Source organism: Ambystoma mexicanum, chromosome 4q, assembly GCF_040938575.1.
Source record: "Ambystoma mexicanum isolate Mex_15411 chromosome 4q, UKY_AmexF1_1, whole genome shotgun sequence".
Classification (NCBI taxonomy): domain Eukaryota; kingdom Metazoa; phylum Chordata; class Amphibia; order Caudata; family Ambystomatidae; genus Ambystoma; species Ambystoma mexicanum.
In genome coordinates, this window is record NC_090928.1 from 495,571,966 (window position 1) to 495,597,348 (window position 25,383).

Below are 25,383 nucleotides of genomic sequence, written 5' to 3' on the forward strand. Positions count from 1 at the left end.
CCATCTGTTTGAGAATGGAAGGCAAACTGTCATTTCCTCCACCGTCCACCAGTGAATATCTGGTGTTTAGACTTATTAGGTTTGCCCATCCTGTTGCTTTTTCTATTTGCATTTTGGCTCATGCAAGTAAAAAGGTGAGCCTATGGGTGGTCAAAGCTAAGGTTGTGATTAGTACACTTATGCAGGCCATGCTGTCTACTTGTGTGCTGTATGCATTAGTGTTTTGTTGGCATTCAGCAAGCCAGAGCACGTCACCTGCGTGCAGATTAGGCAAGAATATGGTGAGGGCATGTCCAACTGATACTAGTTTTCCAGTTACTGGGAGGGAAATGGCGTGTTCTGTTATATTGTTTGGGGCCTCTGTTAGGATAGCAGGGTGAGTTAATGGTCAGTAAGAGAAGAGAATTGCTAATCTTGCACAGTACAACAAATACTGTGGGCTTCAATCCCTTGTTTCCCTCACCATGTTCTTCCCCTTATGATTGAAAAGCCTTCAGTTGCTTCCCGAAGCTAGGTCTATATTGAATGAATACCCTAAAAATAGTAGTAGCCAATTCTGAGTTTGTGCTGGTCCATATTGTATTTCAGTTCATTAACTTAGATTGGCAAAGCATATCACTGTACACTACAATGTGAAATTGCTCTTTAAACATTAATGCCAGCCTTGGCAGGCTGTATCTGCCTTTTTAATGGGCCAGGGCTCCAGACAGTTGCCGGCCAATGCAGCTGCCCTCCACCCTAGGCTTAGCCCCAAAGTGCTAACAGTTTTAAATAAAAAAAAAAAGAAAACCTACATGCGGGCGGTGGGGGGGGAGGGTGCACGCGTGCAGGTCGCATAAGAAACAGTCTTAGAAATGGAAGAATGGCTCCAGCTGGAACCAGTCTTCTATTCCTGTGATGCAAAAGGCAGGAGCAGAGCCTGAGGAACAGATGAGTGTGACCTTGCAGGATTCAGAGGTGGTTCGGTGGGGTGGGAGTGGAAAAGGGCACTTGGGGCGGTCGAACATGGACTGGGGAAAGGTGATTGCCTCAGGATTTAACATGGGCTTATATTGGTATATTCAGCCCACGTTCCTGATTAGTTGGCAACCTTCTCTTTGGGCTCTAATTGAATCCTGCTATGCATCAGAGTATGCTTTGATTAGCGGCATCTGGAATATTGTGATAAGATGTGTCACCGAAATCCAGGTAAATCATATGAAAGCCTAGGGCAAAAGGAAGCCATATAGATGTAGGCATCACCATCGTGCATCTTACTGCATGGCTTTATTTTGCAGCCCTGTGAGAATTGTCAAATTGGTTAGGTCTTTTTCCCTTTTGCGTTTCATCTCTTGTTTATTAATTTACTACTTTTGATTTGCCCAGTTGGTTGGTTTGTCTTAGTATTGTCATCCATAGTCGCTGCCTGTCTGCACCTCCAGCGGGCATGTAATTGATCAGGTAGACTTCAGAGTTCCATTCTACTGTCGACATTTAGAGATATTTCAAAAAGATAATTTTTGCCGTCTGTGTTTTAAACTAATTCCACACATTTGACCATTTCTTAGGCTAATTAAATCCACATAGTGTCCAATCAGTTCTCTAACAGTCATTTACTTTTTAAATTCAGTATTCTCAAACTCACTTTGGGTTTATTTTACAGTGTACCATCTATATTGCGTAGCAACAGATTTCGTAGAGATACAAGAGCTTTGGAGGATGATGAGGATATGTGGTTCAATGAAGATGAAGAGGAAGAAGGTGACGCCGTTGTACCACCAGTTGAGAAATCTAAATCTGAGGATGATTTTCCAGACAGTTATGAAAAATTTATGGAATCTAAGAAAGGTATTCTAAACATGTATGAAAATGGGCTGCTTTGAAATCTTCTGTGTGTTTGAAGACTGGGGATCAGAAGGAAATACGTTTTCCATTGAAGTGATGTGTTGGTTAGCTTCTGTCCTATTATTCAACTGCAGGGAACCCTCTACCCTGCTGCCTGTGAAGAGGACCAGAAACTAACCTTCAGAATTTGGAGCATGGATGCAAAGAAAAAACACCTGCGAAACCATGTCTCCATATTCCTATGTCTTAGCATCCTCTTTATTATGAATTTCAGCTGAACAATTATAGATGGCAGGCATTTCCAGGAAGGGTAGCCTGTAACGTAGCAGAAAGATGAGCACGCCTGGTGAGCCAATTTGAGGGCGTGAACCAAGTGGGACATGGCCCTGGCCCAAAACAGAAATAAAACCAGTCATTTACGAAGATAACATTAACCTAGTGCTCGGGGGAGCAAGTGCCTCAAAGAAAAGGGGAATACTGTACAAATACACAATTACATTGTTATGCAGTACTGAAGGGAGTGGTGGGGTAAGATATGGCCAGGATCGGAGGTGGGGGAGCCAGGTGGGGACTCTCTATTTGGCCGGTAGGTGAAGTTTAAGCTCCGTTTTTGAGACCAGAGTTGCACTAACTTTTTGATGAGCTGCTCGCCAGAATGGAGGTGGGTGAGTTGGGAGGGCAGAAGTGGTAGGTGCATGCTGAGGTGGGGAGGGTCTGTTGCTTGGAACATTGAGGTTGAGAGTGGAGGAATCAGGATGGGGAGTCAACAGATTGTCAGCCAGGTACTGGATAGCATGACGGTTGATAGATTTTAGACTAGAAGGAACTTGAGTAGTTTTCAGGGAGAGCCGTCCAGGATGGCGTTGGTAGGTTGAAGGTGAGGGGGGATTTGGGTCATTAGAAAGTATGAGTAACTAGGTTGAGGACTTTTCGTACAGGTAGGAAGGAGTAAAGTGCAATGCCAAGGAGTAGGTATAAGCATTGGTAGTTTGCTGAGCACAAGGGTAAAATGGAGAGTAATACATAGAAGAGTGATCCTTTTAGGAAAGATTTACTTGTTGCTGCTTTCTCTCCATATACCTCATTTAGCTATTGTGTGTATCCTGGCCCTACTTTTGAAGATAAATAACACCTTTTTGCTTTACGTATCTTGTTTAGCTCATCTATTGTGGGGGAGGGTTCACTGATCACTCCCTATGGGTCTCAGTGCAGGGGGACTCTGACAAGCAACTTTGAATAATAAGGGTGGGAGTTAAAGCAGGTGATTGTTCACTGGGGCGGTTGGATTGGCAGAGGTTTATTTCAAAAGGGGTAGAACAGTTGTCTATTTGAAGAATGCTTGAATAGTCCAGCGGCACGAGGTTTAGGAGTTTACAGATGAGGTTGAGTGACTAAGACTAAGTCTGAATGTTTAAAGAGCAAATGGGTTGATCGATTTGCAGTGTAGTTTGGCGCTGAAAGGATGGTTTATAAATTTGTAGGTCAGGTAGCTGACATGTAGTCAAGAGTAGATGGGGTTCCTGAGAGATGGTGGATAGGAGTTGTGTGGGGAAGGAAGAAGGTGGCTGAGAGTGGCACAAAGTTGAGATTTTAGATTAAAAGCAGAGAGCAAAGTCATTAGCAAAGACGGAGGAGGCAATAGGTATTTGGGTGTTAAGTGCAAAGCTAGGAGAGTAGATGAATGTTTGGTGGGTGATTGCAAAGAGAGGCGATTAGGTTTGTGAAGTAGAATTTAGTAGAGGCTACTGCATGGGAGAGCACAAAAAGGTAATTTGTGTAGTTTGAGAAGTAGTGTGGGGGACTGGGTTTGTGCCAGCATCGGAAGTCACAACACGTTTTCTTTGAAGGGCTAGGTTTCAATAGTTGTGATCCAGGGCTGGGACCATGAAGGTGCGATCATGCATCCAGGATAGTGATGGTCAAAGGGAGTCACAAGTGCATATTGAAAGTCAGAAAAGCATAGCCAATGGAAGAGGCATGACTAGGGGACAGAGTATGGCTAGAGGTCCTCACATAATCTACGTAAGGCGAAAAATCCTCCTTGATATTCCTTTTGGGTTGTCAAGAGGAGTTAGAAGGTAGAGGAAAAAATTTTTTATAGTGAACAATGGAGTGATCAGGAGAAGGGCAGTTAATAGGGCGAGAAAGAGAGTGATGTAGACAGAAATCCAAGGTCAAGAGTACCCATCACAATGGGAGGGAGTAGAAAGAGTGGCCAGATAGCATGGACGTTCAAGGCGGGTATCTGTGGAGAGCTTGGGAAGGTAAAGTCCCCCCAACATGACAATTGTTATGCCTGTGGGAAGTAACTTGAGAAGATTTATGTCAAGGAGTAGAGTTCCAGGGGATGATCAAAGGAGAGCCAGAACAGTAATAAAAGGTGAAGTTTAATAGTGACTTATGTGGTGCTGTCGGAGACGGACAGTGGGACACTCCACTGCCCTTCCCAACAGTGTAGGGAATATCGGATGAGGTAGCAGTTGGTGTGGAGAGCTGCTAGTGTTAGTCTGGGGGGTGGGCGGGCAGTTTTCTGTGGTAGCAAGAAGTGAAAGTGTAGGGTGATCAGTCGAAGTGGTCAGTGATGTAGAGGGGCTGTGCCTGCCAGAGGACAATTAAGTGACAGGCTTGTGGAAAGGATGAGGTGTTGTGCAGAAGGCAAAGGGGATAGATGAGTTTGAAGAACCTGGGTGAGCAGAAGCATCTGGTTTGCGGGGTGCTGGGGATGAGGGAGATGGTGAAGGGGCATGGTAGAGTAAGATGGAAGTTGACTGAGTTGTGGCCGAAGACTACGAGAGAAATGGGGGGGGGGGAGAGGGGAGTACAAGGAGGAAAGGAATAAAGTCAATGTGCATGAGGGAGGGTAAAGGTAATAGGCATCGGAATACAGTGGTGTAAGGGCACAGCCCACAATGGAGGGCATAGGTGGATGAGTGTGATGAGTCCCAAGGGTTTGTTGCCTCTCGCCAAGGGGGAATAGGGAGGGGTTAGGAAAGATGTTCTTTTTGCAACTTTCCCTCCATAGTTTTCTATGGAAACTTATTCATTTTTCTGTTTTTGATCCTTTCCTGACATATTTTTGTATGAATTATTTTCAATCCTTGAAATACAAGCAGTATTCAACAGTGTTAACATAACCTAACCTGTGTATTTGTAAAGCGCACTTTCACACCCGAAGGGGCATCGTGGCGCTAATAACGGATGTTTAGTGTTACCCGTTGAAGGCAAGTCCCTGAACGCTCACACCAGAGAGAATGCAACACGCTAGGGAAGAAATGTCAGTCTATTTTATAAGGATAACCAGTTTTAATCTTGCACACAGGTGAGAGCAACATCAAAGAACTGTGCTGCTTAAAACATTCTGCCAAAAAAGAAGGTACAAGCAGAGGCTTAAAAGGAGACACATTGTCATAGTGACGCAATACATACAGTAAAAACCTGCGTGGCTGGTTGGTGTGCGCCTATACATGATCCGCTTGCCCCATGCCAATCAATGCCAGGTCATTGGTTCAAGCCCAGTCTGACCGTCTTCCATCACGTGTGTGCTGCAAAGGTCATTCTCTGCTCACCCACGAAGGTCAATGAACAAATTAACTACACTCCTAACACAATGCTACTTTATAATTATACTGTGCACCTGGGGCACTTTAACCTTCACATACACATTTCACTGTCTCCCTTACGCGCCATTCGGTTCGAAGGTCGCCACCCTCGTTTTGAACTAGAATTTATTCCTCCCAGCAGCTCGCAATACAAATCGTATAATTGTTGCTCAAAGACATGCAATATCCGTCATCTTTGAACATTTCAGGACTTGTTATTTTGTGGTTGGTGGTCACAGGGCACCTGGTGACATGGAATTCAGGGATCTTCAGGTTTAGTACGTTATATTTGCTAAAACTCATGGTCGCCCAGGGATGGGCTCGGTCATGCTTTGGCCAGTGTGAGATAAAATGCACACCAGGCGCCTGTCGCGGCCCTGTAGGGCACATTCCTTGCGGATAGAAAAACATATTTGCAACACGGTTAGAACAATTAATGAGCTTTATGGTGGTCAGGGATGTGGATTGTCCTCATGGGAGCTGGGGCATGGCTGGAGTTTCCTCGTCTCGCAATTAGGGCCTAGTGCATGAAATGCTGCATTAGCCGCGCTGACCTAGTCTCCAAACTATGGTTACTAACATCTACACAAAATGGACTAACTGCTATACAAAATGGCATTTTTTCTCGCGCCTTGGGCTACACATTGTGGATTGATTATATTGGGGTGGGGCCCTACCACTACCCCCCCCCCCCCCCCCTTAACTATCATAGTGCTTTGAATGCTGCTCACCTTACCCTAAAGCGCTCAGGGGGGTGGGGTGGGGTCGCCCCTTCCCAGCACCAACTTAATGGTAATCATTTTATCAACCTCAGAAGGATGAAAGGCTGAGTGGGCCTTCTGTGATTCAAACCTATGAGCACGAGGTCAAACACAGGCCTCTGAAGTGGATGCATTAGTCCAATGACCCACAGTCTCTGCAAAAACACAGGAAGGTTAACTTAAGTAATCCAGTGAGAGATCTTGCAAAAGCAGAACATGCCAAACAAATAAACATTCTCATATTGTTGTAATACAGAATATCCCAACCCCACTTTACATGCTTGTACCCGAGCACAACAATACAAACGCCCAACACAAGACAAACCTGAGCAAACACTAGGTGCAAAAAGGGACGAGGGTGAGCTAAACCAGCAGATCATTATTCATACACACATAATGAGATTCCATAACAGTAATATTTTAAGCGTATAAGTCATTGGCAATGCCCCAAATTAATTGATAATCTACAACCAATTTTTTTTTTTGTCGTTGGAAACTTTTTTCCTTCTCAGCCAATGGCAACATACTCTGGAACCAGTCCCCATTAGACTTCCATCTCATCAAAATCTGTTTCTTAGCTCGTAGCATTGGTTTGTATGTCCAATTTTTAACTCCAGTTTAAAACTTTTTGAACCATTTGGGAATAAGCCCAGAACACCGAGCAGTGGGCTAAATGGCAGTACTGACTGAGTTACAAATTCCATTCGGGAGAGTACTTGTTCCCAGTATTGAGATACTTGTTCACAAGACCAACACACATGGGTATTGGTTCCAATTTCCTTTTTGCAGTTCCTGCAAATATCCGATTGGTAAAATGTTCATACTTTCATCCTTCTTGTCAACCAATACAGACTGGCTATAACCCGCTGTTGTGTATAGTGTAAATCCAGATACAGTTTGAATTTCTGCAGTCGTTAACACATTGACCAATTCGAATCGGATATCTGCACATGCATTTCAGACTCCCAAGTTTTTTGCATGGCTGTTCCAGGGGCACCTTCGAGGTCACAAAGTATGCCGTAAACCACAGATGCAGAGAGAGAGGGCAGTTCATTTTTTGGGGGGGGGGGGGTTGTATTTATTTTTGTATTTGGTTTATTCCAAACCTTTACAAAATTCATCAAGCATCAAAGGAGTTATCACAATAAAAGCAGTCATACAGTAATTCACTTAAAACAACAATTCTATATAATAAAAAAGTACATCCAGAATGATATCATGTCATACATGTAAAACTACCTAAAACCCATATAACTCTGCCGTCTGGCCAACACCCTAAACCTCCATATCCTGTAGATAATAAATCCAGACAATGCAAGACCAGCTGAAGTTGGGTGAGCCATTAGACATTTGTTCCCAAAAAAATCATTAATACAATTCAGGTTTAGAGCTAATTTCCTAAGATAAAACGATCAGTAGGCGTTTCTGTGTATCCCTACTACGACAGAACGCCTCCTTTCCATCAGTCATTCTGCGCCTTCACAGTAACTCCTTAGTATACAGCACATTCCACCTGAAATGCATAATGATGTCTCTGTGATGGTTGTTCTGCTCAGATGTTATGGAGAAACCAACATGTCGTTCAGGCTGTTAGTACTGGGAAAACGTCTTTCCCTTAGTCGTTTTAGTGCTACTACTTTTGGTTACTTTTGTATCACTTGTTGTAACCTTATTTCATTGTACAATGCAGCTTACACTGCAGTACAATGGAGTACATTTTTGTTTTGCCGTAGGCTAAAACTCAGGAGTTTTGGTTACTCTGTCTGCTAAAAGGATAGGCTAGTGGCAGCATTGACTTTTTCCCACTTTTGGGGACTTTTCGCTTTAGCCTTACCGCATTTGGCTTTTCTTTTTGGCATCTTGTTCTTTAGCCTTCTTCCTGGCCTGAGAGGCCTGGAACATCCTTATAAGGACTTCCAGTGCCTGGGAAAGCGGAAGCTTTTGGCGGGCTACTGGAGGGCTGTGTGTTTGCTCGCAGGATGTGGACATGGACTATCTGGTCCCAAGCCACAAACTGGTTTGTGTGTCTGAGTGGTATGTGTGAAAGTGTGTGAAAGTGTGTGTGGGCTAGTCCTGTCATTGGCTACTGAAGGCAGCTGCTCTTACCTGACTTTTAGGAGATGACGAGGGCCCCTGCACCCATTCCTCAGAGATCCTGGAGAAACCTGAAGGAGCCACGATTCCTATCCTGCTGTGAGACCTGCGAAGAAACCGGAGACCCCTCAGAAGGAAGGCTGACTACCAACTTATGCTGCTGTCCTAGAGGAGCCCTGTCTTGCTAAAGATCTTTAGCAGTCCTGCAAAGAAGCTGCGACCCTTGGAGGGGAGGGACCATCCATTCCTGATGTCTGCTTTGTACCCTGCAAACAAAGAGCTTTCGGAGTGTCCCGGGATCGTCCTTTGGCTGACCAGCTCTAAATTTGGGTTACTAGACTGCTGGCGTCACCGTTCCGAGTTTCGACCTGGAACTTGGGGGATCCTCAGCTGGCCCTACAAGACGAACCTCTGCGAAATTCCGGCGTCCTTGCACCAAGGGGACACAAGCTAGTAGGGAAAGCCCAACCTCGGCAGATGAGTCCCTTGCTTTGCTGTACTGCAGTGACCACCGTCCAAAATCGCTTACCTGACCCGAGTCCAATCATGATAGGTGTCCTGCAACGGGTTTTGCTGCATTCTTCCACCAAGTCCTTGCAACATTGATAGACTGTTCAAATTTCAAATGAATTGAAGAGGATTATATAAATTGAATCTAATGAGTCTGATATTCACTTGGAATTGAAAAAGTATGCTTAATGAATTACTAAAACTGTTATCTATATTATCTTCTAGAATTGATTTGAAAATTGAACCCCTGATGGAGAATATTCTGGAAACACATTGGGCCTCATGAAATGAACATTAACTATATATTACGCTTATTGCCTCAAGGCACATTTGTGATACTATAAAAAAAATGGCCATGATTACTTTTTCGTAGACCTATCAATCAATTTCTTAGTATACATAAGCATTTGTTGAATGTTTGGCTCATATATAGGGCCTGTGATAGTGTGCAGGGGACGGGAGTTCCCTATTTGGGAACCTCTTTCATGTTTCCGTTTTAGATTTTCAACCTATGTTTCAGGGTTGACAGTTGAACCTCCACACCATAAACCACGATATACCTTTATAAATATCTATATTTACACACACATCCACTAAGGATATAGTTACACCAATACTGAACAAAGGTGTGCAGAGTGTAACACCTTTCAAATATCCTGGAAGAATTGCCAACCCCCAAGTTTGAATGTTGAAAGTCTGTTTGCTTGGCTGGGTTCTTGCATAAAAGTCCAAACCTGGAAGCTGAAGAGGTAGTCGATCACTGAAATCAAAACTGAAGAGGAAGATGAAGAAAATGCAGTTGAGGCGATTTACAGCGACCGGAGAGCCTGCTGGCTAACCAGAGCCTGCTATAGCCCTTCCTTCCAATCAACCTGGAGACAACAAAAACAATGACCCCAACCCAGAGCCTGGTGTGACTCAATAGGCTCAAAAAGACATGCCTTTTGAGCCATCCCACGCTGTGCTTCGACCTTGCGGGGCTGCAATACCCTGGGACCTCGAGCCATTGTGCGGTGCCTGGTCTTCCAAATTTCGAATCTTGCTGAAACTTCATGGGCATCCTCCTGGATCTCCAGAGGCATGATCCAAGTCCGAAACGTCCCTTTACCAGAGTTCTGGACCTTGCAAACAATCGCATCCAGCTGTGAGGAGACTCTTGCCTGGAGTCTTCTCCTGTGATCCTTGCTGCAAATGTCCTTCCAAAGCCCTGTCTTTAGTCTCCCTGACAAAGGAATCAATTAGCCCGGTTTTTGGCTGCATATCCTGAAGTCTTCCTGATGCAACTATTCTTCTGTGCTGAGGTACTGTGTTGGCTAGGGTATTTTACCTTGTGATTTCTGTTGAGCTTTGGGGCGTTTTCTGTGATTGGGAGGCAACGCATCCAGTTCACCCAAGCCCACTGCGCAATCCTCCTAGGGTGTCTTCTCTGGCGTCCCTGGACCCTCAACTAACTAAAGTGAAATACTTACTTGTTTGAACAGTCTTCCTCTGGAACTCTGACATTGCCTGCAACTGAACCCCATCTCACCCTGCCTACAGCTGGACCCTAGACCGCTAGGGTCCCTCTACTGCCTCTTAGTGAACTTGTGCTATAGAATAAGGGAAGGACTGGATAAGGAAAGGGTTCTGCCTTGAAATGAATGACTTGTTTAAAAGTTACTTGCTTGCAAAAGAAGTTGGTTGGTAACTAATTCTGAGAGTGAACAGTTACAAAATGTATTTCTTACCTTAGAAATGGGCTGCCATTTTGAAAAGTATATTTAAGGTTGTTTTTACATACCTTGGAAATATTTTGCTATTCTGAAAAGTATATGTAACATCTTTCTTTTCTTAGAAACTCTTTCGCCATTCTAACAGAGTAGATGTAAGGTTATATTACTCATCTGTGATTTGCTTGTGCCTCTTCCCAAAAGTAATGATGTTGGTTCCTCTTCACTATTCCTGTTAGTATAAATGAGTGTCCCCAACTAGGTCTTGCTTCCCATGACTTGCTGTTAGTCTGCATTGCATCAGAAGTCATACAAATGAACCTACGCCTTCTCTTAATTCAAATGGTACGCAGAGACTGTTTCCCCTAATTTGTGGCCAGTTACAGAAGACATATGCATGGTAAACTCCATATCTGACATGACTTTCTCCCAGAATGAAATGCAGGCATAATTGGCGGCATTACAATTTGCTATGAAAGTATTACTACCCTTAAATGGAAAAATACATTTGGCTGTCCCTCAGCCCGATCCTGAAGATACAGACCTGGATGAATTGAATGCAAAAACAGAATTCAGCTTCTCCACAGAGAAATCATCCCATTGTCATCCCTACACAAGAGGATGTAAGTGCCGCACAGAATGAATCGGATGATTAAGTTTGTGAATTTTCAACGATAACATCTTACTAGGAAACAGCGACAAAAAAGTGTAAGAATGATGGCTCTGTATTATTGTAAGCTACAGTTCCGGGGAAGAGAAAATTCCAACTCTGGGATAACCACAAATACGAGCAATAAGAAGACTTAGAAAAAGAAGAAACTGTGCACAAAAACTAGTTTTGACAAGCTGGCTGATTCAAACTGTAAGTCGAAACAACATTTTGAAGACTCCATGTTAGCTGCTAATGCCGACTTAAATTTTTAAAAATGCTAAAGATGTAGTCCAGGCAGTGTCAATGGCCCCAGACTTACAAAAATCTATGAAAGAGAATATCGCTAAAAACATGTAAAGAATGGTCTGTGTCCAACAAGCTGTGGCTCTTGAGATAGATGTGAATAATCCTGAATCTGTATTCGCAATAAAAGGAATAACACAAGGCTCAACAAAACATAAGTGTTAGGGGAGTTTTCTTAGAATCCCAATTTGAGGTAAGACTTTAGTAAACTATCCCAGTGGTTTGTAGATCCCCCAACTCAGTCTGTCTGTACTAACTCGGGACCTTGGTAGATTGACAGAGCAGTCAGGCTCATCTTAAGAGGAAGATGTGAGCTGTAGGTAAGTACACTGAACCCAGTTAGATGAGCACAGAAAAAAAGCATTTACACTTAGAATTTATATATTTATTCTAGTTACACCAGAATCACTTTAAATACCTCATACGTTTACACCAGAACACTTCAGAATACGTTAGGATAGATTTCAAAGGACACTTTCACTCTTGTGTGTGTTCACGGTTGCATTTGTTGCAACGTTGGGAAGGGAAAATGCATTGCCATCGTATTATCGGTAGTTACCCTGACATGCGATTCTTAGCAGATTTACGGTAAGGTATTTACTCTGCAAACACATAAAAAGTAACTTAAAGGAAGGAAAAGGGTTAGAGTAACACTAGCCTGGTTCTAGAGAGTTTCTTCGCATAACAAGTATTTTGTCTAAAAACGCAACCCTAGCTAAAGGCAATTCTGAGAGGGCTCAGTCTTGACAAGCAGCAGAATACAAAGAGTTTGTGTGGATTTCTTCAGGGCTCTAGTCTTTTAGAAACGGCAAGTTGTAACTAATGATGGAGACCCTAAATAGGACTCGATGAAGGGACACAAGCAGCGACTTGAGTCGGAGTAAAGAGGGGGTTCAACTGGGCACCTCTACGTGCACTTCAATGCTCTGAAGCGACTTGCTGCAATCAGGTTAGGAATACCTTTTTCCACCACAGTACCTTGGGTTAGAAGAAAATGTTTGTGGTGGATGCTCTGCAGTGTTGCAGCTCTGAACCCGACCTCCGGATTCCTTGGTCTGATAACAGGGTCTCTCAGCAGCAGTATCGAGGGAGGACCTGGGGCACGACTTTCAGCAACTTCTTGGTTCACACTGTGGTTTTGCAGCTGGTGGTCTGGTATTGGGGTTCCACTGCACTGGAAACTCCTAGGACCTCGGGAGATGACTCAATTCAAAGTTCGCTAATCACAAAAGGAGTCTAGGGGTTAGCACGTACTGTGTTCACTCATCAACATTTTAACACATCATGGACAGAACAAATATTTACACAAATTATTCCTCAACTTAGTTCACTATCACTTAAAGTCCCTGTTATGGAGCTCTTCATATCCCTGAATGGATGTAGGTCGCCCTGGTAATGTGCTGGTGTGCCGCCTATCAAGGTGCAGGGATAGAGGCGCAATCTTGCCCTAACCTCTCTCACTACTTTCCTAAATCACAAAAAATTAGTGCACACTTCTGGGAGTCAAAATTGTCTGTTTTTATTAGTATTGCTTCCATTTGTTTGACTTATCAAAATTGTTAAATGGTTCATACAGAGAGTTGAGTTCCATATGTATCATCAATATTCGCTTTTACGTTGCACAATGCAAACTCAATACTAAAAACTAAATCTAGTTTGGCCAAGCTCAACTTTTGAGTGTTGAGTCATGGGAGTCAGGTAATCAGCCCGGCCCGTTATTGCACCAAGTTCCCACCAGCCCAATGGAAGGAGTCGTCTACTACGGAGCTCCTCTGTCACGCAAATAAATGGGTCAGGACAGCAGTGGTCGCTTCAGTGTTGCAAAGGGTCTGCAGGCATCTCTGGCTGTCTTCAGTTACTTCAGCTTCCAGTGGTCGACTTGGTTTTCACTCCAGAAGCCTCACCTTTTATACAGTTCCAGCACACACTCCTCTGCAATCTCTTAGCATTTTACAAAAAGGGGCAGTTGGCTGTCCAATCATGACAGCCAAGACCCCCCCCTGTGGGGAGCTGGTCCTCCTAATGCACTCTGGCAACAAAGGACAGTGGGGGTGGGAAACTCCCACCAAAGACAAAACACACACCACACACACCCACAATGGTAGAAGGGCTGACCAAGAACAAAACGCTAGTAATGGCGAGAAAAAAGAAGGGAGACCCCGATTGGGTACTTAGGTGCCCCTATTGTGCAATACCGAGGCTATGGACAAAAATGACACAATAGCTGGTAGAACACGTCCACTGCCACCAGCCATAACTAGGGGATTGTCTATGTGACTAAAAAGTCACAGGGGCAGAGAGAAGGAGGGATACTAGGTATCTCTTGGACACTCAACATACAATGATGTGTGCCAATCTCTCCGACTAAAATGTTTTGGGAAGGATATTAAGTATCCCTCTATCCTTAAAAACAGTAGTTCTTGAGGGTATTGGAAAATCTTAAAGGAGGACCCTAAGGGTCCCAAGCAACACTATCAACAAGGAGCTGTGTGCTGCAATATAACACATACAGATTCCTTTAAGAGCTATGGAGCAGACAGACTCCATAGTTTAGGTCGAATACAAAGAATAGAGTTCCAAAGGACAGAGCCCACAAGAATGAATGAGTGGAAAAAGGCTCCACTCATTCAGGGTTTAAAGAAAAAGGGCCAGCAAAACGTGCTGGGGGTCTCTAGGAGAGGGGATGAAGCATACAAATGATACATCTCGCTAATAGTAAGCAGCATATTAATACATCCTATCTCTTGTGTCCCTCACGTCAAATACTCCTGCTGCAAATTTTGGATACTAAAGATTTTGACTTCATTGAACCAATTACAAATGTGAAGTTTCCAATTAGCAGAGTACACTTGTCTGCTGAAACAGCTCATATGATTAGGACACATAATCGTATCCTTAAATTGGGCTATGAGTTGGATGCTGTCATTGAAAAAGGGCCTATAAAAGAATGCTTAACTGTGGATACTGGAAACTTTTTAGAAAGCCTCAAGTCTGTTGGACTTAATGCCGGAGTGAAAGGTAGTACAAGTACCCTGCAAGAGAATGTAATTGGGATTTTGAATTGGCTAATTTCAAACAATGAACCCACAATTATGCATGAGAATTGAAATTGACAAATATGTAGCTAGAACAAACGAGACTTTACTCACCTTTTGAATGTGGAAGGATCTTTTAAAAATGTTGTTACAGAATATTATCCTCTTACAGGCAAGCTGGTTGCTCATTGAGTTTAACATGGATGATTTCCAAATGTTTGTAACTGTGGCATAAAAGGGGTATTCAGGGTCGCCCTTATTGCGGCCTGATAATTGAAGTGAAAAATCATATAAAAGCCAGTAAAATTTTGCCTATCATTGAAAACGTGTCTGTTTGCCGTGAGAGCCTGCCTTCCAAATGATGAATATGAATTGATAATTATAAACATTTATGATCCGCCGGGTAACCAATTTTCTGAGACTATTATGGAATCAGTCTGAGAAATTGAGGATATAAATAGAACTGGTGCACATGCTTTTATACTTATAAGAGGTGACCTTAATGCCTGTTGCTGTTTTAAAAAAGAATGTCGCAGACTATGTAAGGAGTATGTACATGATGGAAGTTAATAATGCTACTAATAACAAAGGTACTGGCTGTATTTAGACGCTATCAGACTGTTTGCTTTATGAACAGAGGTGTGCTCGGTGATGTACCAGGCAAACAAACTTGGGAAAAGTGGAACTAAATCGGCCACTTTACATTATTTCTTTTGCTACAACCCTGTCATCTCTCACGCCAGAAAGCTAGTAGTAACGAGAAATGAGTTTAGCGATCACTCCACCATTGTTTACTTTAGACGGCTGAGACGTGTGTGCTGAGCAAATGCTGGTTGAGGACTCGGACATTAATGCGAGTGGCAACAAAATAAAATGGACAGAATAAAATCTGGAAAAAACCCAGTCATTTTGTTGCTGCTAATCCAGAAATATTGCTAGCCGCCTTAAAAGATCAGAACGCTGATGAGATTGAGCTATGGATTACAGACAATCTGACCAGATTATCATTTCAAAAGGGATACTATTCATATCTGCCTGGCACGAACAGGAGACCTTACTCTGATAACCCTTTTAGTGTCTGACAGCTTTATGTGCAGAGAGAGATGTCACATTAAAGGAATTGAACTAACCTTATTTAACATGCACCAAGCTAAACGTCTAACTAGTTCCCAACGAGTGGGAACTAGCTCAGGAAGTCCTACAAGAGATCTTCACCCTTTGGGGAACCCTGCAAGTGGATCTGTTCGCGACCAGTGTCAACCGGAAGTGCGAAATGTATGGCTCAAGGGAATTTCCTCCAAGAGGAGTTCTAGGGGACGCGTGTATTGGACTGGGAATTTGCACTCCTATGCGTGTTTCCTCCAGTCACTGTGATTCCTCATGTAATCAGGAGGTTGAGATGGTTCAGGAAAACCATGATCCTAATTCGCCTGGATTGGGCCAGGAGGACATGGTAACAAGACTTTCTGCACATGTCCATCTGCCCTCAATACGTCTTCCTCAAAGAGAGGATCTTTTCTCGCTAGAGGAAGGTTGGGTTCTCCATCTAGAGGTCAAGACACTCAGTCTTCAGGCATGGTTTCTGAGAGGCTGAGATATAAGGATTGGGACCTCCCGGACGACTAATGTAGATTTTTCATTCGGCCAGAAGGCCAGCAACAAAATCCTTGTACCGGTGTCATTGGAACAAGTTCAGGAACTAGTGCAAGGATAAGACTTTGGATCCATTCCTTTGTGGTACACCTATGGTACTTTTTTCCTATTACATTTGGCCGATGTGGGGCTCCAGATTGGTACAATAAAAGGATACCTAGCTGCGCTTTCTATTTTAAGTGCTCCTCGGAAGAGGTGTCTTACTTCAAAATCCCCTTGATTGTGCAATTTTTAAAGGGTCTCACTAACGTGTACCCTCCAGTCCCATTTCAAGTCCCCGTTTGAGATCTAAATTTAGAATTAAAATTCTTTTCATGCGTTCCTTTCGAGCCTTTGCATTGTTGTCCGCTAAGGCTTCTCACTTTCAAGACAGTCCTACTAGTGGCTATTACATCAGTCCGCAGGGTGAGTGAGTTACAGGCACTCTTGTAAGCCTCCTCACATCATCTTTTGTAAAGACAGTTATACTTGGAGTCAAACCTTAATTTCTACCAAAAATAGTCTGACTTTCACTTGTCTCAAAAGATCACATTGCCATCTTTCTATCCTCCCCTTCATGCGAAAAGAGGAAGAAAGGCTCCACAGGCTGGATCCAAAAAGGGCTCTTAGCTTTTATATTTCTAGAGTGTCAAAATTTCGGCAAAGTAACCAACTTTTCACTAGATATACCGGCCACAAATTGGGCCTAGCAGTAACAAAACAAACCTTACCCAGATTGATAATTTTAGCAATTAGAGAATGCTACAGGCTGGCAGGTAAAGACCCTCCAGATGGGCTAAGGGGTCATTCTACTAGGGGCATGGCAACTTTGACGGCTCTTCAGAGAGATGTGCCGGTGCAAGATTATGCAGCGGCCACCTGGTCGTCAATGCACACTTGTGAAGCACTATTGTTTAGATTTGACATCATCCCAAGGATGTTTTTTTGCTAAGCCGTTCTACATACAGTCCATGAGTAGAATTAATGAGTACTCCCTCCTCCAAACTTTCACTGCTTTGGGTGTCTATCTAAGAGAAGGAATATGTGGGAGGACACAATCCATTCGAAGAACCAGTTACTTACCAACTGTAACGTTCTTTCGATTGGATGTTCCTCCCACGTATTCCTAATCAACTCTCCCAACCGACTCCGCCGTACAGTTTATGTATTTTACACTCCATGTTCCTTGCAAGCTTACAGTCGAAGGGTACGCCTTATCAACTCTTCAGTTGAGGATATCGAAAAAAACAGTACTGAGGCTCAAGATATTTATACTACGGATGACGTTGATGCTCTACGGCAGCCCTCGAGGGACATCGACGCCACGACATTGAGCACAGCGCCCTCCGGTGTGGACTTTTTTTTCTGAAGCGGCAAAGGTGACGATAAGAATATCTAAGATAATGAATATGTGGGAGAAACAGCCAATAGAAAGAACGTTACCGTTGGTAAGTAACTTGTTCTTTGATTTGGATGATAATGAAACTCAAATCCATAGGCTTACAGATTCTGGTGCTCCTGGCCCTAACGGTCTATCTAATGCAGTCCTAAAAAGATCCCCTGAATTCTGGGCCAGACTACTTTTCCTATTGTATACTAAGGTCTGGAGAGAAGGTACTATACCGGCATCTGGGCGAAGATCATATCTGCTACCTATCTACAAAAAAGGAAACTATCTTTACCAGCAAACTTTAGAGTACTGGCGTTACTTGACATCTTGGGGAAAAATATGTGCATCACTGGTTTTGGATGCTTTGGAAAAGTGGTCTCTTCTGCTTATGTGTTTTGCCTTCCTTCCAGGAAAGGGTTAACTAACTTAGCATTGGGGGGGTTGTTTTGAAAGCACTTACCTACTTAAGAATAACTGTGAATACTTATTTTCTTCTGAACTCTCTTCTCTTTAACACTACTCCCAAGATAATTCTAAATGCAACGGTGATACATGAATGCCAACCGCACCCTAGCTATTGAAGTCACCTGAGGGTGTAGGTAGTCTCTGTGTGTCATCCCAAATGGGTAATTGCTGATTTAGATAACGATGAGTGTGTATTTTTGGAGTGTATTTGTGTGTTGCTTTATATTGCTCCCTTCTGAAGAAGTCTTAGTCTAACTGACTGGTAAATAAATTAATAATTGTTTACTCAAGAAACATTGTGTCTAAGAGTTTATTTGAATACTTGTCACTGTGAATCTCTAACTCCCCGTCAGCTCACATTGACCCCTCTTGAGATGGGCCTGGCTGCTCATCACGCTACCAACCTGTGTAGTACTGACCCGTACCTCCAAAGGTTGGGTTCCTACTGCCAGGAGGTCAGGATTGTTGTAGTGCACCCAAAGGGTACAATCTTGCCTAACAGGAGGGTTCAAAAAGTACTTGCCAGTTTATGTATTATTTTGTAACCTTTGTTTTTTCCCCATATCTAACCTTTTGCACCAAACTCAGTATTGCTCTAAATGTACCTGTTCTAAATCGATGCCTACAGTGTCCTAGCTTATTTAATTCACCGGAGGGTGTAGAAAGTGTCTGTTTGCCATTCCCAATGGGTATTATCTGATTAGTGAAACTAAGTGTGTTTTGAAGTATATTTTAAATTGTTAAATGTTTTGCTCCCTTCTAAAGAAGGCTTATTCAACTGACTGCTAAAAAATTAATTGTTTTGTCAAGAAACCTTGTGTAGAAGTATTTATTTGACAAACTGTCATTGTGAAACTCTGTTACAACCTTGCTCACATTGACCTTTCTTGAGATAAGCCTGGCTGCTCAACACGCTACCAACCTGTGTAGTACAGACTTGTACCATAGGTTGGATTCCTATTGCCAGGAGGTCAGGGTTGTTGTAGTGCACCCAAAGGGTACTGCATACAATCTTGCTTAACACTGGTGGCAGGCGGTGAGGATCTATTGTAGAGTTGTTGCACTAAGAAATTGCATTGCTTTTGTTCAACTAAAAACCTTCACAAGGCTAAACTCCACTAGAAAAGCAATTGTAGCATGCCGAATATGGATAACTTCAGTCAGGAAGCCCTGATCATTTTGACAATAGAGCAACTGAAAGAAAAGTGTAAAGTCAGGAATTTCCATGTAAAAGTAAAAAAAAAAATGAACTAATTGCTAGATTGTTAAATCATCGTTTACGTAGGACAGATGAACTGATGGACAAACTTTGTTTAGCCAAATACCTCAGTACATTTGACCTAACCTCAGGCTATTGGCAAATAGCTCGGACAGACCATGCCAAGGCGAAAACTGCATTTTCAACCCCAGGAGGCCTCTACCAGTTTAAGGTTATGCATTTTGGACTAAAGAATGCACCTGCTACATTCCAAAGGATTGTAAATCATGTTCTGAATAGGAGGGAGGACTTCTGCATGGCATAACTGGATGATATTGCAGTGTTCAGCCCTACTTGGAAATAACAAATTGACCCCTTAGGATATGTATTGCAGGCTCTTGAGCAGGCCAATCCGACATTAAAGGTAGGTAAATGTCAAATTGGTCAGAGTAAAGTGGTCTACCTTGGACATGAGGTCGGAGGAGGTAAGGCCATTGCCTAGCAAAGTACGAGCTGTACAAGACTGGGCCACCCCTACTACTCAAACCCAAGTGAGAGCCTTTCTAGGTCTCGGGTACTACAGGAACTTTATTGAGAACTATGGGACCATTGCCTCTCCCTTGAATGTGATCTCCTCACCCAAATTCCCCGAGTGGGTCAGGTGGAATGAAGAGTGCACTAAGGCATTTGAAGGACTTAAGAAAGCCCTTTGTCAAGCTCCATTCTTGAGAGCTCCTGACTACAACCAATCCTTTATTGTACAAACCTATGCTTCCAATACAGGTATAGGTGCAGTTCTGAGTCAGCCGGATGAGAAAGGCGGGGAACACCCAATCTGCTTCATCAGTTGTTAGGCAGAAACCTGTGCAGTTCCCTTGGGGAACACTGCAAAAGATTTAAGACTACAGGTAGAGCAGTAAACCCCTTTGGTAGCAGTCTGTACCACCCAGATTTACCTGGTAGCTGTGGCTGAGCAGTCAGACTTCTCTCAAGAAGAGTTAGGCAGTATGTAAAGTATACACAATATGTACCAAAACACAATAGCACAAGCAAACACTGACCAGAGCTTGGTTTCAAAAGTATATAGTTATTTATTTAAAATACACATAAGTTAAAAACACTCTAGCAAAAATATAGTAAAAGCACTTCAACACAGTTATAATGAAAGTAGATTCAATCCTTTCTCCTATCTAGACAACTCTAAGTAAACACCACTTAATTAAAACAGAGGTGAGTGCTTAACGTTAGATGACACTCTAGTAGTTTCCAAGAAAGGGAGAGAAAAAGCAGAAATGGGTTAGACACACCACTCTAAGGTCCAGAGCACTTGCAATAGGCTTAAAGAAGAATAAAGTCACAGGTGAGCAAAAGTCACTAGGCAGGGCCCACTCTTAGAGTAGCCGGAGCGAAAATGTGCCCAAGATCACACTGTTAGTTAGAGATTCAAAGTCTTGCAAAGAGTCAAAAAGAGGTTAGAGTGGCTCAGAAAGTTTAGCCAAAGTGTCCCAGGCACTCCCAGGTTCGAAAGCCGGGGACTAAATCTACCCCGTACAGTCGGTAGCAAGGGAAGCCAGGCAGAACACAGTACCTTAAGCGGAAAGGATCCTCCAGCGGTGGCAGTTGTTCCAGGCAGTGGCAGCAGGGCTCGACGTCGGTCAGGGGAGAAGAAGTTCTCGCTGAAGAGCAGAAGAAGAGGGTCGTTGCACTGCCCGGGAAGAAACCAGCCGCGGAGTCCTCCGGTTAAAGGGTTGGTGCCGACTTTCGCGGTATGGGGGTAAAGTGTGGTATTCCGGTTGCCGGGGTGCTTGGCACAGGCAAGGCGGCCACGAGATACCTCAAAGAACGGAAAGAAGGCGAAAACTGGTTGTCCCCACCAGTCAAGGGAAGGAGCCACTCCGTTAAGAGTTCTCCTCGGTCGTCGGGAAAAAGTGGTGAGACGGTTCAGCAGGGCTCCACCGGGTGGTGTCGTCGAAGCAGGTCGGCTCAGCTCTTCCCTCGTCGGATTCTTGGTCCTGTGGCGACTTCTGAAGTCCCAGTCCCCAAAGCCCTGCTTTTATGCAGCAAACCCCCATTCACCCAGCCTAGCTGTCACTCAAACATGCTAAGTGGTGAGCCGGGCGGCTCACCACTTGGGCCAATCAGGACGGAGTGCGACTTGAGTTACCAAGGTAACTCAGTCCAGGGTGCCTAAATCCCCCTCCACCCCTCCTAAGTACCCCAGACAGAGTGGCACCACTTTGGAGGGCTTCTGTGGAGAAGCCCGCCAAAAGTGGAACAAAGGGCTCCACTTTGGGTCAGAGTTACAGAGGCGAACACAAACGCCATTTTAGAATCAAGTTTTGGCAAAAAGTCCCAACCGGAGTTATAAAAATAAATATATAAACCGGCGGTATGTTTAAGGCTACCGTAAATAATTAATTAAATGTGTTAGCCTAAAACAATGGGAAATCCCATAGGGAAATATTCGCGGTCGAATATAAAAAGTAGTTTCCACTGCCACCAGCCAAAACTCGATCAGGGGGGACGGAGACGTGCCCCCTCGACTAACAGACCCTGGGGCAATCGAATTGCCCCAGCCAGTACGTCCACAATATGATGGTTTGTACTGGTTCTGTTCAGGATTCAAGACTAGCAAAGTCTTTGGTGACTTTACATGCCCTGGGAGACAGTAGTCAGTCCCAGGGTATGGAGTCTATGTTGGGGAGTCCCTAGGACACCCCTGGGTCACGGCACAGAGGGTGCTGTGTGACCCACATCACAAAAATACATGAGGCCCTATGGAGTAAAAGACCCCATAGCCCATTCAACACAAGGTTTAACCAAGAAAACACACTTCAACATGTCCAAGAGTGAGGGTAAAAGAGTCTCACTCTTGGCAGGAGAAAAAAATTAAACCCCAGAAATCCAGCAAAGCTGCTGGGGGACTCACTAGGTAGGGAAATTCAGCCTAAACAGAGAATTCTCCCTAACACTCGCCCCCCCCAGACTAAGGGACAGGAGGATTTAATCCACTCCTGGATGAACCTCATACCTCTAGTCGATGATATACATCCTAGAGAGTCCATCAGCATTTTGATGGTGACACCCTGACCTGTGCTCAATGGTGAACTCAAAGGTTTTCTTTTGTAAGCTAACGGACCTACAGACCCTTTGAGGAACATCAGTCTTTTTGTTATAGGGGATCTGGTTGACCAGTCCCTCAGAAGTTGGTACAACTTCTGAACCTATGTTAGGCTTTTTCAAGGGGTCCTTATAAAGGATTCCCTTAGATCTAGAGGGGCCTCCAAGGTTCCTCACCACCTCTCTTGTGGGAGCAGGTTGGGTCTTAGGCCTCTTGGTTGGAGGGGTTGGGGTTAGGCAATGTACCTGCTTCCCCTTCCTCTTAGATCTACCCTTACCTATTTTAGGAGTTCCCCCCCTAATATTAGGATTTGAGTTGGGGTCTTCAGTAGAAGGTCCAACAGTCTGAAGGTTTTTGGCCTTAGACTTTTCTTTTCTGGTTTTCCACCAGCACTGAGAATTACCAGTTCTCTCGGGTCCAGATAGGGGCCTAGTTGGTCTATCCACCTCTTCCTCAGAAGCAGGGGGAGTCAGAGACTCTGAGACTAGGGGAACAATGATGGAGCTTGGTTGGGGCTCCCATGTTCCTAGCATACTATCCGGAAAGGTGCCTGGGTCAGAGGTCAACTTACTAAACCCAGGGCTTGTAGTGGGGTTCTCAGTAGAGGGTCCCACAGGCTTAGAAGGGTCCTTCAAGGTAGCCTTTCTAGCCAATTTGGTTAAGTTCTGCTTCTCCATACTGGGAGGCCTGGGGGTATGTGACACTACTCCTAGAGTTCTTAGGTCATTCCCTAACAGGACCTTCCCAGGTACCTCAGCCTGAACACTGACAGGGATCCTTACTGTCATGTTGTTACATTGAATGAGGGCTGGTAGAATAGGAACCATTTGGACAGGGCCTCCAGACATCCTAGTGGGACCTTTGGGTGCTTTGGCCACATCTTCAGGTTGAAAGAAGCTTTCATCCACTACTGTTCTGCTGGCCCCAGTGTCTCTCCTGGCAGGAGTATCCTGGCCATTGACAAGAACACTGTCCACATAATACACCTTAGAGTTAACAGGTAGGGAGTTATACACAACCCTATTCTGGGGACTAACCAGACCCATAGGCTCTAAGTTTACAGTTGCTTGAAGACCCAAGGGTTCTTCAGCAAAGAGTTCAAAGTGGGCACTAGCCATCTGTACTTCATCCTCAGGAGTGAAGGCTAAGGAGACTGTGCTGATCCCTGCAGGTTTACCCTTGCACTTGGGATCTCCTTTGATATGGTCGGTACCCTGACAGACATAGCATTGTCCAAATGCTCTATGGAAGGGTGGCTTGTTCTGACCTCCTTCTGGCTTGTGGCCAGAAGGTACAGTAGCCTGACTAGGTTTCCCATGTGGCTTACCCTGGTTATTTTGTGGTTTGGGGCCCTCTTTGGGATAGGAATTATTAGAATTCTCTTTGGAGTCTTTTTTAGGCTGTTTCTCCCCATCCTTCTTCTGAGTTACCCCAGAATCCTTGTGAGTGGCCCTGTTGGCAACCCACAAGTCAGCAGCCTTAGCTAGTTTCCGGGAATCTAATTCCCTGGAATCAGCCAAGTGTTGTCTGAGCTCAGGAGAGCAGGCATCATAAATAGTCTCCAACATAAACAAATTCTTCATACCTTCATAAGTGTTCACCTTGTAACCCTTAATCCATCCCTCTAAGTTTTTCAAACATTCACTCACCCAGGTAGCCCAAGGGGTACCATCATGCTTTTTGAGGCTCCTAAACCTCTTAAGATACTGGGAAGGGGTCTTCCCAAACCTAGCTATCAAAGCTAGTTTCACACATTCATAGTCCTTCCTATCCTCCTCCCCCATCTCCATTACCACATCAGTTGCAACAGGGGGAAGCCTAGAGAACAACCAGGTGAGTAAGTCATTTCCTGTGATGTTCTGGAGCCCATGATTATATTCAAACAGAGACAACCAATCCAACACATCCAACTTAGGCTCATACATACCAACCAATTCTTTAGGCATCCGGGGTCTTTTAGGACTGGAACTTCTAGAGGAGCCAGAGAGAGAAACATTCTCAACAGATAATTTCTTCATTTCTAAGTCATACTTGAGCTCCATTTCCCTTAGCCTTAGTTCTTTGTCAGTTTGAGCATTAAGTTTCTTATACTCCAATTCTAGCTTCATTTTCTCCAGTTCAAAGTACTGAGGACTAAATGTGGGACCTGGTAAAGGTCCAGTAGGTACAGCAGGTAGAGCAGGCAGAGGCCTAGGGGGGACAGTTACAACAGCCTCACCCTCCTCTTCTGACTCTTCCTCAGAAACATCAACATTTTGCTCCATGTTAACTTCAACACTGTCATCTACAGTCGCTGGAGTGGTAGGTTCCTCTGAACCATCACCCAGACTTTGGTTAGCTAACAATCTTTCAATCAGCTCCATTTTCTTGCCCTTAGTCAGGAGATCCTTATGTTTACAGAGCACTCTTAAACAATCAGCAGTTTTGGCTGCAAGGGACTCTTGACTATAGCTTTCTATAACTGACATGTTAGAGGTTTTACTTTTTCAGTGCTAAGCTTTGTGGTTAGTTGCACTAAGGTATCTAAAGCACAATAAAATGTATACTCAATACAAATCCCACCGCTGTACACCAGTGTTAGGCAGAAACCTGTGCAGTTCCCTTGGGGAACACTGCAAAAGATTTAAGACTACAGGTAGAGCAGTAAACCCCTTTGGTAGCAGTCTGTACCACCCAGATTTACCTGGTAGCTGTGGCTGAGCAGTCAGACTTCTCTCAAGAAGAGTTAGGCAGTATGTAAAGTATACACAATATGTACCAAAACACAATAGCACAAGCAAACACTGACCAGAGCTTGGTTTCAAAAGTATATAGTTATTTATTTAAAATACACATAAGTTAAAAACACTCTAGCAAAAATATAGTAAAAGCACTTCAACACAGTTATAATGAAAGTAGATTCAATCCTTTCTCCTATCTAGACAACTCTAAGTAAACACCACTTAATTAAAACAGAGGTGAGTGCTTAACGTTAGATGACACTCTAGTAGTTTCCAAGAAAGGGAGAGAAAAAGCAGAAATGGGTTAGACACACCACTCTAAGGTCCAGAGCACTTGCAATAGGCTTAAAGAAGAATAAAGTCACAGGTG

General features: G+C 43.9%; 1 protein-coding gene across 3 annotated transcripts in view; it reads left to right on the top strand.

Annotated features, from left to right (window-relative positions):
* Positions 1 to 25,383, top strand: part of PPP4R3B (protein phosphatase 4 regulatory subunit 3B) — an 820,721-nt gene that overhangs the window by 646,563 nt on the left and 148,775 nt on the right. For all 3 annotated transcript variants that reach the window (XM_069608059.1, XM_069608058.1, XM_069608060.1), the window contains exon 14: positions 1,643 to 1,827. In XM_069608059.1, coding sequence (XP_069464160.1) covers positions 1,643 to 1,827 — 185 coding nt within the window. The remainder of the gene's footprint in view (positions 1 to 1,642; positions 1,828 to 25,383) is intronic.